Below are 17,325 nucleotides of genomic sequence, written 5' to 3' on the forward strand. Positions count from 1 at the left end.
CCATAAAAAAGAAAATCTACATGAAGGAAAAAGACACTAATGTTCGTCCCATTTCTGTACGTTATTTACTTATTTACCTATTTACAATCTATAGCTGGACAGATCATATATCAGTTGAATATATATATATATATATATATATATATATATATATATATATATATATATATATATATATATATTTATTTATTTATTTGGCACAAAACAGTGGAACTGTTCATTGCATTTATGAAATGTTTGCTTAATTACATTCCTGTAGGCTGAAACATAAATAGGCCTATTATTTGTCAGGGGGTGCCAGTGGGTGGTGGGCGGGATATGCGTCACCCTTCAAGCGCCACTCTGACATCAATGCCGCGTTCTCCCATGCGTTGCGTAGCTGTCATTTGTAATGATCTCCTTTTCTGGAGCGTACTTTCATTTTTTTCATTATTGTTTCCAGTCTGGAGGTTCGGGAATCAGCCCTGTGTTCAGAAGGTCACCGGTTCAATCCCCTGAGCTGACAGGACGTGACTGAAGGCCCCTAACCCCCAACTTCTCCCCCGGCGCCGTGGATAGAGCTGCCCACCAATCCGGGCAAGTGTGCTCAGTGCCCCCTAGTGTGTGTGTGTTCACTAGTGTGTATGTGGTATTTCACTGCACGGACGGGTTAAATGCGGAGGTGAATTTCCCCGCTGTGGGATTAATAACGGGTAATTTGATGGATATATTATCGTTATAGAGGGAGTGCAAACTCATAAAGTCATATAGACATAAACACGTTTTCAAAGTTTTGCAAACATACACAATAATACTGATGCTGTCTTTCATTTCAGAGCTCACTGTGGTTCCTACAGTTTGTTGAGTTTATTTTAGAGCCAGTGTTGAACTTTTTTAATCACCAAAATGGGCGAACACCCCGGTCTACGTCTTGAAAAAACTGACCTTAGCCACCATTAGTACTTAATGGACCCAATTCTCTCACAATTGTTGAATAACAAAAGTGTATCAGACTTGGTGTGAAGGTCTTTGTGAGGACTAAACTTTAACCTAAAATTAAAAATGAAAAATAATGTCTCTGCTTTTCCCCAGCATGGCAGAGAGCTCACACCATGCGGCTCACGCTGCAGCTTTGTGTGTAAGTGACCTGGAGGACTGGAGTTTCAGAAAGAATGTTCAGGCAGACAGAAAGAAAAGAGAAAACTACACATTCCACCACCGATTGATTTCACACTATCGATAATTATGGATAAACTGGTAAGTGGTACCAGTCATATTCTGAGGTATGTAAGTCATGGCCCAAAAAGATTGAGAACCTCTGCTTTAGAGAACGTGTCAGATATTCGACACATTTCACTCCCCTTGATTATCAGATCACCAAGAGGCCCAGATGTACATACGTGCATAGTGCCCATGCCAAATACGCCTTGATGTGACCACAATAGGCGCCCTTTCGATTTAACAAGACTGCAAGTCATCAGGCAAACTGAGAGCAGCCCTGCCCGTTAACCGGTCACTCATGAGGCACATGGTTTAAAAGAGGCAATGAAATAATGGAGCCATCAAAAAGCTGGAGACAATACAGAAACTTAAAGTCTAGTGATAAAGAGATCAGCAGCATTAACAAATAAAGTTTCTTCTGAAAATATTCTACAGGGGTAAAATGATTATACGGACACCGTTTGCATATTGCAGCTGCATCACAGCATATTTTGCACCATGTCTTCACGCGTACATCTGGTCCAGAGGGTTGAACAGTGTTTTTCTGACAGCAAACATTATTTCAGCACATGCTCAAACCTCACGCCTCCGTCTGACGGCTGTGGCTGCTCCCACTGTTAAATGAAGTGTTGGACAGCATGTGTTTTATGACCTTAATGCAAATTTACACCTGGCTTTGACTGAGGCAAAACTGGCCGCCGCGAGTTGTTCGAACTTTAGTAAGTGACCACAGTGAATTCTGCTTCCTCTGTGCACTGAAATTTAAAAAAAGAACTCATAATGGCTGAAACACACAGCCTCATTACAGCGGTACAACACTATATCACATGGAAATCAAGGCTGTATTATAGAGCAGAATTAAAGGAACACTTCACCTAAAATCATTACTACGTCAAATCATTTCTTTAAAACGTGGCCTGCGCTACACTACAGCTCACAAGACTCTGTCTTTGCTCGGATGCAGCTGATTTTAAGGTCAGGGCCCAGACTTTATATAAGGACTTTTGTGTTCGTGGCTCTATCCACAGTCTTGGCTGGATTCTGCTCTAAAGAAGGAACGTGATTCACAGCATTTAGGACTTCAAAAAGGGGCTCCAGAAAACAAAAAGAAATTTTCTTGTGTGTTTAAATCTACGTTTAGTGCTTCTAGTTGGGAGATTAAGAAGATTATTAACAATCATTGGCACATTTTACAAAGTGATGATCATCTGTCAGATCTTTTTATAAACCCTCCCCTCTGTTTCTTTTCTAGGGGAGAAAATTTAGGAGACAAACTGGTACATTATTATTATTATTATTATTATTATTATTACTACATGTGGATACACACGTTACCACTGCCTCTGCAACTCTCTCCAATGTTCAAGCTCATTTTCCTTGTCAAAACTGTTCCTCTTGTTCTCAGTTTGTGAAATGTAAATCTTACACACACCCTCAAACTTTGAAAACATAATATTAGACAATTCATAACTTGTAGATCCACACACATTGTCTATGTCATCATGTGCCCTTGTCCTCTATTATATGTTGTATATGTAAAACTAGACGAGCTCCGCATACTAGAATTATTGAACACGAGCGCAATTCCCAGACGGGATGACGTGTCTCTGGTTTTCCGTCATTTTGAGGTAAATATTCTCTTACAGATTTATGTTTCCTGGGTATCGAGAGGGTTTTTGATGAAGAAGAAGGGAGATCGGGACAAAAGACTATTACAGAGGGAGGCTTCTTGGATTTGTGAACCTTTATCTTTGGTTCCTAACGGTAAGACTGAGGATCGTAATCTCAGCTGTTTCCTATAAATTAGACTGTTTTTGATGAATGTATTATTTTGAAATAGTCTCTGATGTTTTTGATGTTTTTGATTTCTGATTTTTGTTTTTGCAAACTGAGTATATTTCCTTGTTGGTGTACTGTCACCTGTAAGAAGGCCCTAGCACAGGGGTGCACAACTCCGGTCCTGGAGGGCCAGTGTCTTAGTAGGTAAATCACCAAACTGTGCTGGACACTGGCCCTCTAGGACCAGAGTTGTGCACCCCTGTCCTAGCAGAACCCACACAGGTGAGGTCAATCTGTCTGAGTCTCTAAAAGGACGTAGGTTGAGAGAGTCGGTTCAAGAGCGCTGATGATAGCAAGAAGCTGAAACGTCGCTCGGTTTGTGTCTGGTTTTTTGCTCTTGAATGGAATAAAAATGTTCTTTTGCTAGACTTGTCTAACTCAGCAGTGTGCAGGCAATACTACTTCTACTTCATTTAGTCAAATAATGAAAATGAACCACTAACTCTGCTTTCTTTCATGTCTCCTTACTGTCTTAGGTGAAGCATTCCTGTACACACACAGGCGACACAGTAGGTTAGCAGGAACATACCCGATAGGCTTCCTCCCACATATCATTAGTGCCATACATGTTGACTGCAGCCTTCCAGTCCTGGCCCTCGATGTAGTGATACTCAGCCTCCTGAAAGCGTCCTTCAACCTCCAGCTCCTGAAAAGCACAGCAGTGTTTAGGAGAGCTGCGCTGAAACCTGCCAGACGGGTCAGTTCAGCAGGTAAATGTCCAGTGCAGACAGATCTCAGCAGACAAATTATGATATAAACTCTCAGACAATGCTGACCTCTTTAATCAAGTTGTCTCACCTTGGCTAAGTGAATGTGCGTCTCCTGCAGCAGGTCTTTGTGGTGTCTGGCTACCAGACGGATTGTGTCATCATACATCCTGTTCTTCTTGTACATAGTGATCGCTAAATCGGGCTCACTGACCGTGACAAACAGCCTGAAAGAAGTTGAATACGCAGCAGATAAAACATTTGAAAACTACATTTACAAAGAAACATGTGGTTTATCCCTTACGGCTTATTACAACACATCAGTGCCAAAGTCAGAGATCACACCTCTGTTCATTTCATTTCTATTCTAAATGGGCCAGTAAACACAAGATCTTTGGGGTCACTATTAGAAATAAAACTGCTCACACAAAACGAAACGTTACTTAAAGCCTTCATGTTTGAGAGATGAGAGAAAATCAAGCTCAACTCCTGCATCGGATCTGAAAAAACCCACAGGCATTTCTATCAACTCTAAGGTCTGAAAGAATGTGAGCTGAGAAAAAGAAATAAGAAAACAAAAAAAGAAGATTTGCACCAAAACACTGAAACTGGAAATTTTATACACTTAAGGTTTTTCAACTGATGAGTCTAAATTTGCTTTTGGTATCATGAGAGGAAGAAAATGCAACCAACTTCTAAGACTGAACTTTGGAGGAGTGGAAAACATTCCCGGCAGGTTTCTTTGAAAAGTCTCCTGAAAAGAATGGAAGCTATAATAAAGGAAAGGGTGAGCAAAGGGCGAACACTGAAAAACTAATTTTGAAAAAAATTCTGTAAGATGTGTGTTAACTGCTTTTTTTCTGACACTGAAACATGAATAACTTGTGGTTGGTAAGTAAACATATAAAAGGGTGGTCTCTGACATTTCCACAGGGCCGCACTGGTAAAGCTGGTTGGCTACCAGCTGGTAAAGCACAGCAACTTAGTGGCTTATTTACTCATGAACTAAGGAAATCACTGATATCTGATGGTTCAATGATTAATGCTCATATGCCAACTTTCTAACCTTCAGTCTGAGAAAACTACTACTAAGAAAACTGAAGAAAAATAAGAGTCTATTAACTAGTTAAGTAGTTAGCACCAACAGCCATACAAACGACAGCTCCTCAAAAAACAAAAACAAAAACAAAAACAAAAAAAAAGAACAAACAAAAACCCTGCAACTCTTTTTAACTTAGATAGTAGTTGCTATGGCAACAGGCACTGCTGCAATTTGACTGGTAAGAGAAACATGAGAGATTTTTTTACTGTTCAGAAACTGGTGGTTCACAGCCGAGAACATTTCACTGGTTAGATATCAGCAGAACACTATGCACTAATATAAGAGCCGATTCTGTGGAATTGGGAACTGCTGTGATTTGATTGGCAAGAAACGGAGAAGCAGATCAAATCTGTATTGGTATAAGTGGACAGTCCACTGAGGAGAAGATTTCACCGCTAAGAAATGAATCAGGTGCTGTAAGCTGATTGGTGAGAAACGGAAGTGAAAATGGAGTTTGAGCAAAATGGCTGGGTTTTCTGAGGGCAGATTCTTGAGTGCTGTAGGGACGTCCTGTCAGATTCGGGTTTGGCTAGTGTTCAGATGAAAGGCCAGCTGGGACGGTCAGCTTTTCAGCCTTGCCTTTATGTTGAACGTCATCCTTGAATACAGTGAAAAGACGTCTTTATTGAGCAAGCAAGAAAACGACGTCTGTATCTATTGGATTATAAAGTGTGCTGGGGTACCGATAAAGGTCTGTACTGCCAAACAGCCCCAGTTAAACAGCTTTGAGAACCCTCTGATCTTGTCTGATCTCAGAAGCTAAGCAGGGTGGGACTTGGTTATTGCTTGGTTATTGCTTAGTTTCTTCTGTTTAGTTTAATAAATTTGACAGTTGAGAAACAACAATATTTGCTAATTCATCCAACTGAAAATATCAGTCAATAAAACACTGTTTAGCTACATCTACTGCAGTATTTAATTTGTGGCAATCATAAATTATATTGGCTAATTACCATATATTAGAATATTCCGTATAACTGGTATTGATCCATATTAGCAGGGCCTCAGGCTGACTTTACATAAAAATATGTTTGCGCAATTTCAGTTGCTTGAAACCTACATGAAACTAAACTGCACATTGTATAATGTAAAGCCTCCTGCTACTCAACTGAAACTCATTTGCAACAGTTGCATGTGTTTTTGTCTGTCTGTCTGCCCTGTGATGGACTGGCGACCTGTCCAGGGTGTATCCTGCCTTCCGCCCAATGACAGCTGGGATAGGCTCCAGCACCCCACCGCGACCCAGAAGGATAAGCGGTTTAGATGATGGATGGATGGATGGATGGATGCATGTGTTTTTGTGAAACAAGTTTCATGAAACAGCAAATTAAAAAGCCGACAGCATCTCACTTTATAACACTGAACGATATGTTTGCAAATGGTTGATTTTACCGATCAATTGATGGTTTCCTGATCCATGACAACAAATATAATATTCTTCAAGCTGAAACCAGCCACGTTAACCAACCAGCTAACGCTAACAGCTCTTTAAACGGCTGCTTGTCCCACAGTTTATTCAGTTTGTTAGCCAGCTGACACTGAGATCCAGGTAACTAGATTCATTTTCTCACAGAGGTCAGATTCATTTGAGTTCCAAATGATGAAAATTATTACAGAAGGGGAGACTGAGATGTGCTCCTCGATTACCTTGTAAGATGAGTGAGACATTAAGTTGGCTATAACCGTAATGGCTACTTAAACATTTACTTTCAGAGGCTTAAAATACACACAATAGAAAAACATATACAGAATACTCCTATAGTTCTATCTTATCCTATGTTGCAGGCAACTCACTACTAGTTGCATGAAAGTTTCACCATGTAAAGCCAGTTTTACACATTATAGATTAAAACAGTGTAAAATTTTATTATCTGGATACGTAAATTAAACTTTATCACATTCTAAGTCACACTGCTTTTGCAGCCAGTGTGGAGAGGACACACTCTGTTATGATTGCCTTTGGAATTTAATTAACCCAGAACCACATCATACATCACCTTATCAGAGTCCAATTCGCTGTCGATGCACAACAAGCCGAACACTTTTCCTTGTCAATTTCTTGCTGTAAGACTTTGACCTACTCTGGCCTAAACAATGAGCACGAAAGAGTGACTGAAATATAAAGCAGCCTCTTGATATCCTTTCCATCCACCATCAGCAGCCGTTTGCCAGCTAGGGCTATACAATCCATAATTAACTTCACCAGCTGGCTGTGTTGATCAATAACTCTGAAAATGGACAGGTGAAACAAAAAGTTGGCTGGAGAGAGTGTTTGTGTTTGTGTTTGTGTTTGTGTTTGTACCTTTCAGCCTCTTTGTACTTTCCCTCCTTCTCTAACTCGTACGCTCGGCTGATGTAGAGAGAAGACGCTTCCTCTTGAGTCATGCACTTCACAGCAAGCTGGGTTGAAAATTATGAACAGAATTTTTTGTGAATCATATTCTTCATTTACAGATCAGAGTAATTCAAGATCACCTGATGAGAATCCAGCAATGGAATCATTAAACATTCATCTTAATCATCTGGCTGCGTTCTGAAGTTCTGCCAGTCAAACCGAGCTGCGACCCGTTTCTCTGTGTGTGCCTTTTTTACTCTACGTGATTTCTGGTTCTCCAGAAGAACATCAGGTTCTTGCCTTGTGTGCTTGCTCCCATCGCCCTGCTTGAGTGTACATGTCAATGGCATCTTTGATGTGGTCTCCCTTCACAAACAGGCGCTCTGCTACCTACAGATGCAATGGACAAACTGTGCGTTAGCATGTTGTTGTTACAAAGCAAAACTTTTTTCAATAGAATGAAAAACTTGTTCTTAAACTTGAATGTTAATGTAAAATGATCTAGACTATTTCAAACAGCCTATAGAAACAGCTTTTGATGAGACAGCAACAATATGCTAGATGTTATGCTAGGGGTGTGAATCTTTAATTAGACTTGATTCACAATTCATAACTCATTGTTTTCTGACTCAAAAATCAAGAGAACTAAGAACAATTTGATCAACGAATGAATTCTGCAATCACAGTAGTAATGATGATAATGATTAACGCCACTAACGTTTTCAACGCCATTGCATTTTCCTAGTTTGATCCATCTGAAGCTCCACCCTGAAGCCCAGCTGCTCCCAGGCTGTTACTATGACTGACTCCATGATTCTACTCCTCTCATTCAAACAGCTCTTAAAGGGCTAGAAATTCTGTTGATGGCTCTCCTAATAAAATGTACTGTAATGCCTTGAATTTGTTTATCACTGAAGTACACTGAGTCTTTTACAAGCAGGGCGGCTGTTGAGAAAAAAGGCCTACACTTCAGATAACATCTTAAAATGATTTTTCAGAAAATACTTATGGTCTCTCACAGCATTAATACTGCAGCACCTCTGCTGCTCTGCGTAGGAGGACAGGATGCTGTTTAGCTGTAGGTGCTGCAAAACTCAGTCGTGTTCTCCAAGTTAAAGTTCAGTAAACCTGTTTTTATTTACCGAATAAAGAGCTTCATTTGTGTTCACTGTAGTGTCTCCTACTTCATTCTTCAGTCATTTCTGCAATATCATGATAATCGAATCAAATAGGGGGTGCTAATGGGGTGCTGGCCGATTTTTTCTTAGGAACCACCTGGTGCTGTAGCTAATCAGCACTATGTGATGACTGGTTGACTACTGTACAAGGCGTCCACATATAGAGCATCTGCTTGTCAAAGCTTAATTAAAATGAACTGAAAGCCAAAATAGACAGTAGTATTTTGGGGTTATTTTTACGATAAGCAGTGCTTGGGCAGTGGCTTCTCTGCATTGTTCATGGCCATGATTCGCTTGTGACCACTGCCTGAGCCACTAACGTGCTGTGGTGGTCAAGTTGGAGTGGAATTTTACATGCACTTGTTTAAATATCACAAATTTGTTTAAACAAATTTCTTTTGTTGTTAAATTTTGATTAATTTGATTTGTGACATTTAAAATAAAATTCTTACAGATGTATACGATTCAATATGATTGTTTCCACTTAAGACTGTTGCATTGTGAGGAATCATAAATGATAAATGATGTAATGATAGAAAACAAATGAACTGTTTTATGCAGAAGGATTTAACACAGCTCTGGACACAAAAAGAGGTCGGAGCAACACTTCAGGCAGGACGAGTGCTGAGACGCAGTACACTGGACAGATCTGGCATTAAACCTTTTTCTGCAATTAATTTGACTAACGTTGCAAATACCCTTTCAAAACATTAATATCTAAGTTGTTTGAACTGCCTTTAATGAAAAGACTGCACAAAGCATCTCAATGACCTAGAACAGGCCCACTCATACTCAAGACCATAATGACCTCTTATTTAATCGGCCAGACGACCACAACCTTGACAATGGCATTAGATTTACAGGATTAGTGTTTATAACAGACAAATAACACCTACAACATTTTCAGATCTCTTCACAGTTTGCAGCCCTTGGGTCAGCTCTTCAATTACGTATCACTTTTAACCTTTCACAAACTCACAGTGGCTCAATACATCAGGGTCACTGGGCAGTTGGGCACGAAGGAAGACAGAGGTCATCCTATAGAACGCAATTTAAAAGCTGTTCACCCTAATAAAAGGATGAATGTGAGACAGTCTCTTTCTACTATTCATCATCATTTTAATACATGCGCCCTGAGTCTCAAGGCCAGTCTAGAGCCAGCGCCCTCCTACCTCAAACTCCTGTATGGAGGCGTAGTGCTGGGCAATCTTCAGGTAGTACTTGGCAGAAGATCTGTCCTCCTGCAGCTCCACGATATGCAGCGCTTTCTTCCACTGCCGCGCCCCGATGGCCGCCTCCACCGCCTTGGAAGAGCACCTTCATTGTGGAAATGGAGGAAGTGAAATGGAGGAAAGACTAATGCAGTAACACAACACGGGTTTTAGCTCCATGAAGTTTGAAGCTGACTAGCAATGCTAGATGGTTGAAGACAGGTGTTCTAACAGTCTGTCCTACCCATCGCGGGAGCATGCCCAAATCATTAGTATAGTGTAGTAACTTGTGATTTTAATGGTAATTCAGCCTTACTTCAAGTCTATTGTAAAGTCTATTGTATTGTCCAGCTGCACCCAGAAGGAATCAACCAACAGGAATAAAACTTGGTGGGTAGGTTTTACATTGTGAGACATGCAAAGGATTCAAGTTTTATGCTCGGTCACACATGTGACGTAAGCAAGGACGTGCCTTATCGCTGCACCTGACTGACTACATAGGGTCGCCCCATTGCACGTCCAACATGCGTGGAGTGACCAACATGCGCGGAGTGACCCAACAGTCACAATTGCGGACATTCAGCGAGCAGTGAAGCCCTCCGTGAGTCATCCTGTTAGTGCCAGCACCATTGGCGGACGGCTGCTTGACGCAGGACTACATGCACGCAGACCATTACGGCGACTGCCCTTAACGCCACGACTCAGAATGGCAGCAGGTCATCTTCAGTGACGAGCCCTGCTTTTGTCTTGGTGGAGACGACCAACGAATCCGTGTGTGGAGGCACCGTGGTCAGTGCCAATGTGAATGGTTTTTTTTCACGCATCAAAAGTCCAGAAGGCCTGGTGTCGTGGTGTGGGGTGCAATTTCATACGATGCCAGATCACCTTTGGTCTTCATTACAGGCACTTTGACAGCCCAACATTACATCAATGAGGACAACGCTCGTCCGCAGACCGCTGCCGTCTCAAGAGCTGCGTTGAACACACAGATACTATGCCATGGCCAGCTGCATCGCCAGACCTATCCCTGACTGAAAATGTGCGGAGTGCTATTGGACACGCTATTAACCCTCCGACCCCACCACAAAATCTGCAGGAACTGAGAGAGAATATTAAAGCTGATTATCACAGGACACCATTAGGAACCTCTACAGCTCCATGTCGAGACGTCTGGCATGTTGTGTTAGCAAATATTACAGCCTGACGCCAAACTGAGAGACACGACTTCTGTATGTGTAGCTCAATAAATATCCCATATCAGTCTAAGATGACCTTCATCTTCCTACAGAATAGCATTAAAATCCGACACTTCTTTCTGGGTGCAACTATTTTTTTGGTGATGAGTGTATTACCACTTACCCGATAAGGTGATTTAATGCTGGTAACATTTTCTGATAAGCAGATTTAGACGAGGCTGAAGCCGAAGCTGACTTCCTATTCGTCAACATCTTGTTTGAATTTTCCTGTTCCACCTTAAATGGTGCAGTAGTTATGTTCTGGTGCCTCTGGGGTTATAATAACTGCTGCACCATTTAAGGTGGAACAGGAAAATTTGAACAAGAAGCTGGTGAATAGCAAGCTGATGTCAGTTTCATGTGATTTAGGCAGTCAAGCGTCCTACCTATGGTTTTATGTAGAGCTCTACCTATAAATAAGTGCTGTTGGATGTTGGTGATAAATGCAAATGCAGATTCCACTGTTCTAAAAAGTAAAAGCTTTTTTTATTCACTCAAATTTCATGCATATGATGGTGCTTTTTTACACTACGGCAGTTTTCCTAAAATCCGATGAAAAAAAATGCAATATATGGCCGTACAGTATCACAATATACTGAATTGTAACCTCTGTATTATGATCTGTATCGTATCGCCAGGTTCTTGCCAATACACAGCTTTACTATGCTGAGTTTAAAACAATGAAAATGCCAACCACTAAATTGAACTGATAACAAAAAAATGTCACATTTAGTGGCAAATATTAGCCACCTATACTGTGTACCCTTAGGTACCTGCAATATGTTAATTAATGTTTGCTAATGTTGGACAAATATTAAACCCAGCGATGGGCAATAGCCAGTGAAAGGGACTGATGTGTGAACAACCAGATCATGGCAGAGGGGTTACTGGAGAAAAATGATATTAGGCTGCTCAGGCTGTACGGCTCAGGGCAGGATTATCGTCTAACTTTTTTTTAAATTCCAATACAAAGACAGAATGTAATCTAGGCCTCCAGTCCAGGTTTTGTAATGAGGATGCCTAAGGGTTCACGGATACTACTACTGACCAATTCTCCAATACTCTGTAGTATTTAAATAATCTGTTTTTTACCATAAAGCTGTTGAATTTAAATGTCCAGTCCTTTCACTGTCCCTACACAGTTAGGAGTAGGAGCAGCCTCTTTTCCATTCTCTTATTTTTTGTTTCTGCACAGTGTCACATGACAGACAGTGGTGTCTGGGCATACAGTACACTTTCTCAGAGAACTCTCCAGTTCAAAGACGCTGTACGGTACGAGTCTCGTTGGCGCACAACAGATTACAAGTGATTGATTGTGTGTAGTGTGAGCAGAGCTGCAATTCTGAAATGAAAAGTCATTTAGGCTTAAATACAAACCAGGTCTTTAACAAATGCTTCAAAAGCTGAACGAAGTGTGTTGCTCCAGGGAAAACATTGAACTGTGCAGTTTGTAACAGTCCTAAAACTCACCCCGATTCTATGTAGTGGTTGATGGCAGCATCCATTTGCTTCTGCTGGACCAGGTAGTCTCCCCATGCCTCCTCCAGCTTCACCACTTCTGAAGGGAAGGCAACACGTGCCAGCTCCACAGCTGTGTGGACGGATGTACACTGGTCACGCTACTGGTCTCGCTAATATCCCCTGTAGTTTGAAGTTTTAGAGCAATCTCGGTAGCACTTAGACTACAATCTCCTCAAACAACTCTCCGCGTTTCAGAGCTCAATCTACAGAACGATTCATCTGAAATGGGGAGAATCTGCACTGTAATGCAGAAAGAACTGCACTTTCAATATTATCACCAACACTTCGCAAACACTTCTTTCCTACCCAACACCGTCAGAAAGTAGACTCTGCAAGAATTAACAATAATTGTTATATCAATCAATCCGTATCATATGAAATTCTCTTTGCAATGCAGCCACTTTCTGTCACACTCTGAACTGGTTCTAAACCACACTCACCTTTCCTGAAAGCGCTGCCTTTACGATAACAATCCAGAGCCCGCTGGTTATTTTTAATCTTCTCAAATAGGTCACCTGCCTGTTGTGGTAGGGAAAAAACAAAGATCAGTCTTCTGGTACGTACAGCTAACCCCTAACCCTAACCCCTAACCCCTAACCCCTAACCCTAACCCCTAACCCTAACCCCTAACCCCTAACCCCTAACCCTAACCCTAGCTCTGTTCTAGAGAAGCTTCCTGAGTCAGAACTATTCAGAGTGGGTGCTTTTTGCTATCCGGTGTGGTCCAGAGGAGGATGGGTTCCCCTTTTGAGTCTTGGTTCCTCTCAGTGTTTCTTCCTGTTGCTCTTAGGGAGTTTTTCCTTGCCACTGTCGCCATTGGCGACGCTCATGGGGGCTCAGACCCGGGTTTTTCTGTAAAGCTGCTTTGTGACAACACCTGTTGTAAAAAGCGCCACGTAAATAAACTTTGACTTGGCTGGATAGTAACCAGACACTCAAAGAGTTTAACGCTTCTAAAAGCTACCTTACATAAAGTTATTACATAAAAAGTTTATAAATGTTACCTGATGCCTGTGACTTTGTTTTACGGTAGTTCAGAGATGAAGTTTTGGCCTAAAACATATATTTTTTAAATCCTTTCATGGTGGAGAGGTGTATGGCAAAATCGTACCCAAAACATTTTTTCTCCATATTTTCCACTTTTCCACAATTATTGACATTACATGTAAAAAACCTAGAAGACACAGGTGGCCGCTGCTGTTTTGGATAGTAAATTGAGAATATTATATTTATAAATATGCATTGTAGACACTGAGACTCCTGGGGCTGGATTGACCAAAGCTTTCTTAAGAAAAAACCTGCAAAGGTTCTCATTCAAACAATTCACAAGAAGAAATTTCTTCTTAAACCCACTTTGCAGTTTTCACATTTTTCTGACTCACCAATGTTCTCTTATTTAGGATTTGTTCTTAGGTAAGAACAGAGGTCAGAACATTTCTGCAGGTTAATGTGACAAATCTGATGTAGACTTCTTTCTTAGGACCTTAGTCAAGAACAAGTTTAAGGAAAAGCTTGGGAAGATATTGGGAAATGAGGCCCAGTGTTCTTAAAGGGGAATTCCACCAATGTTTCTACATTTCTGGATAATTCAGTCCCTGAGATGTAAACAGGGTCGTTCAGAGTGGTTTGATGTGAAATGGTTTACTGCAGAGAAACTTACAGACTCTGATGTCTTTACAGTGGTGGTGATAGGAACCAGGGGTCGCCATGTCTATAACCAAAATATAGCCATTTTATTTACTATCCAATGTAATCAGAAATCTGAATCTGGAATAATCTGAAAATCTGAAATAAGGTTTCTTTGCAGACTATTTTGCCACCCATGTATCCCTCCACCATAAATGGATTAAAATAAACTGATTACAATACATTTTAGGCCAAAGCTTCATCACAAAACTACAGTAAAACAGTGTCTGAGACATCAGGCTGAGTATTCATAACCATTTCATGTCATAACATTCTGTGTGGAAGCTTTTAAAGGCAATAAACTCATTCAGACGCCTGGTTCCTATCACCACCACTGTGAAAGATTTAGACTCGTCTCGCTAGTTTCTCTAAAATTGAGCATTTCACACCAAACCATTCAGAATGACTTTGTTTACATCTTAACTAATTAATTATGTAGGATTTTTGAAAAAGCAGGGAAGTTTCCCTTTAAATGCAATTCTCAAAAAAATTAAATTATCAAATATTCTCTTAAGATAATCTTATTTATTTCCTTACGATTTTCTTAAGAAAATCTTCACTGTGTTTCTGTTTGGCTATGTTGCATCTTACCATAAACAAGGCAAGATACATTTTAAACTTGTATTAATCTTTATTTCCGTTATTTAGTCTAATCTGCACAGAGGACAGCAAAATGGAGGAAAAACATCCAGCCAAGCATTCAAAAACTCAAAAACAAGAACCAGTGGTGATGGTGAAAAAAAACAGCTAGCAGGAAAAAAGTTCTCCTTCGGAAAACAAGATAATTGTGGCAGAAAGTGATGGTGGAAAGCAAGAGACGACGAAGGACAAGAGCAGCAGAGGAGTGTCCCTAATAAACTGACAAATTTAGATGCTCTTACAGCCTAAAACAAGCCTAATGTTTTTTTTAAAGAATACCGCCTGTTCTTAGAAATAATTCTGAACTGTTTTTTTTATTATAATAAGAAAATGGTCAAGGAAAAATATAATTTTTAAGAAGTTATTTGAAAAATAACTTTTTTAAGCATAAAATTCTGAAAAAAACACACATTTAAGAAAACTTTTCTTCTCAAGACTCTTCTGGCCCCTGGTTCCCATCAGTACCATTATAAAGAAATTAGGAGTTTTACTACAATACACCACTCTGAATGACTGTTCACCGTTTTACACAGAAATTTTAAAAAACAGTGTAATCACTTTAAATCTCAGTGATATTAATGACTTTAAGATCATTAAAGTTAGATTTGAAAACAATGAATCCTAAACCAGTAAATAAACTGAGCTATGTTTAATGCAACTACAACAAACTCAACAGCCGGACAGCTCATTAACACGGACCATGTTCCGAAAGATCATGTTGTGTGTGAAAACCACTGGGACAAATGAGGTACACTTCGTTAAAAATAAGGGCAAAGTGACGCCTCCTCCATGGAGGAACTCAGGTTTGACTCACCCTCTCATAGAACTCCCCTTTGATGAGGGCAGCAGTGATGCAGTTGATGACATCACTGCTGGCCAGGAGCTCATCCCTGCTCATGGCAAGCCAGGCAGCCTTGGCTGGAAGCCCTGCTTTCAGGTACAGGTTGACAGCCCCCATATAGTCACCCTCGCTTTCCTTCACTTCCCCTGCTTTCTCATTCTGATTGGTCTCCATCAGCCAGGAGTAGTAACTGCGCCGCAGATTGTCCAGCTCTGGATGACCCTGGGAAAGGACAGCACACATATGATCACGTCGTAAACAGCAGTAAACCTACAGAAAGTAGGTTTGAAAACTACTTTTATTTGCAATGGCCGTGGAGCAGGTAAAGGTAAACAGTACAAGCTGAACACGTTTCTGTATGAACGACTCCATCTATAGTCCAGTAAACTCCATTGCAGAGGTTACTAATGGGCGGACCGCGGTCCGAGTCTGGACCCAGACGCTGTCCTATGTGGACCTGGACCTATAACCGATAAACTATGGAGAATTATTTAATTTCGAAGGGGTGGTCCTATTTTAATCGGCATAGCTTTTCTAGCCTTTACGGTAGCTTTAGCGGCCCGGGAGACTCACAGACCAATTGCAGACATTGTAAATATCACACGTGACGCTATTCAGCCAATCAGATCAGTGCATTATGATGAGCACCGAGACTCAAGTGAGTGATGTACACACAGGGGAGGGACGAGGTAAGAAACAGCTGTCGGAGAAGAAAGTGAGCTGGATTGTCTTACACGCTGTGCTCTAAAAAGAGAAAACTGACAATAAATGTCATTGAAATATGACTGAACTGCACTTTATTTGATTTGATATTCAGTTGTTGACCGTATAAGATGTTGATATACCTACTAGGCTACTTCAGTAAACAGTATATGGCACTGAATCATAATGCAAGTTAGACATTATGATGTTCTGGACCTTTGCTTAAGGAAATTTTCTCTAACTGGACCTTTAATTTTAATTTTATCTAAAGACTCCTGCTCTATAGGGTGTATTTTAAAGGAATACTTTGGTAAAAAGAAATCTAACTCACTCAGATGGAGTCAACCTGCTATGACATGCATGGAGTCCAAATTTTGCTTCTGTAGCACTTGAGCTATGAGGCTACTGTTGCTAACAAAAGCTAGACGCCAATAATCACCCAAATCTTTTCTGGAAATCCATCCCAAAATGTCTTATAATCTGCTCATCTAGGTCTTAAATATGGTTTCACACATTTCTCTAAATAGTTTAGGGTATAGTGCGGCGTAGGCGCATGTACATGGTGGCGACAGAGAGACACAGGCAACTGGATATATAGTTTTCAAAGAAGCTGCGACGGGAAATTCTGCCACCCCAGCAGGTGGCGGTTACATTTTCCCAACTGTAGCCATCAACCGTGACAGTGGAATAAACCAGATGTTGATTTTTTTAGGAGCCATGGATGCTAAACATCCCATTGTTAAAGTCTAGGGTCACCTAGTACCCCATGTGTCAAACACACGGTCCAGATCAGGGCCGCCAAACAATCCTGTCCAGCCCACAAAAATATTTTAATTTTCTATTAATATTGGCTCGTTTCACAATGTGCTGCACTACAGTCCCCAGCATGCACTGCAACATAATGTGCTCTGACTCTTCTACCCCAACAACAATCTATGGGACCGCGGCTACACCTCAATTCTACAGAACTCTACAGAATTCCATACTAGTCACATTGCCAAACACACTGGCTGCATTTCAGCTGCAGTTCAGCCACTATAAACACGTAACGTCAGCTCAGCAGCTCAAAAACTGAGCCCAAGTCTTAATGAACCAGCAGTAAAGAAAAGATGCCAGGAGTCTAGTTCAG

The 17,325-nt window shown here is 40.8% G+C and overlaps 1 protein-coding gene across 1 annotated transcript in view; it reads right to left on the reverse strand.

Moving 5' to 3' along the window:
• The window catches only part of ift172 (intraflagellar transport 172), a 73,110-nt gene that overhangs the window by 29,071 nt on the left and 26,714 nt on the right, over positions 1-17,325 (reverse strand). The window contains exons 22-29 of the mRNA XM_036581168.1: positions 15,468-15,716; positions 12,769-12,847; positions 12,278-12,398; positions 9,534-9,678; positions 7,484-7,573; positions 7,151-7,248; positions 3,838-3,973; positions 3,569-3,685 (exon numbers count right to left, since the gene is read on the reverse strand). Coding sequence (XP_036437061.1) covers positions 3,569-3,685; positions 3,838-3,973; positions 7,151-7,248; positions 7,484-7,573; positions 9,534-9,678; positions 12,278-12,398; positions 12,769-12,847; positions 15,468-15,716 — 1,035 coding nt within the window. The remainder of the gene's footprint in view (positions 1-3,568; positions 3,686-3,837; positions 3,974-7,150; positions 7,249-7,483; positions 7,574-9,533; positions 9,679-12,277; positions 12,399-12,768; positions 12,848-15,467; positions 15,717-17,325) is intronic.

The sequence above is a fragment of the Colossoma macropomum genome, unplaced genomic scaffold, assembly GCF_904425465.1.
Source record: "Colossoma macropomum unplaced genomic scaffold, Colossoma_macropomum, whole genome shotgun sequence".
In the NCBI taxonomy this organism is placed as follows: Eukaryota; Metazoa; Chordata; class Actinopteri; order Characiformes; family Serrasalmidae; genus Colossoma; species Colossoma macropomum.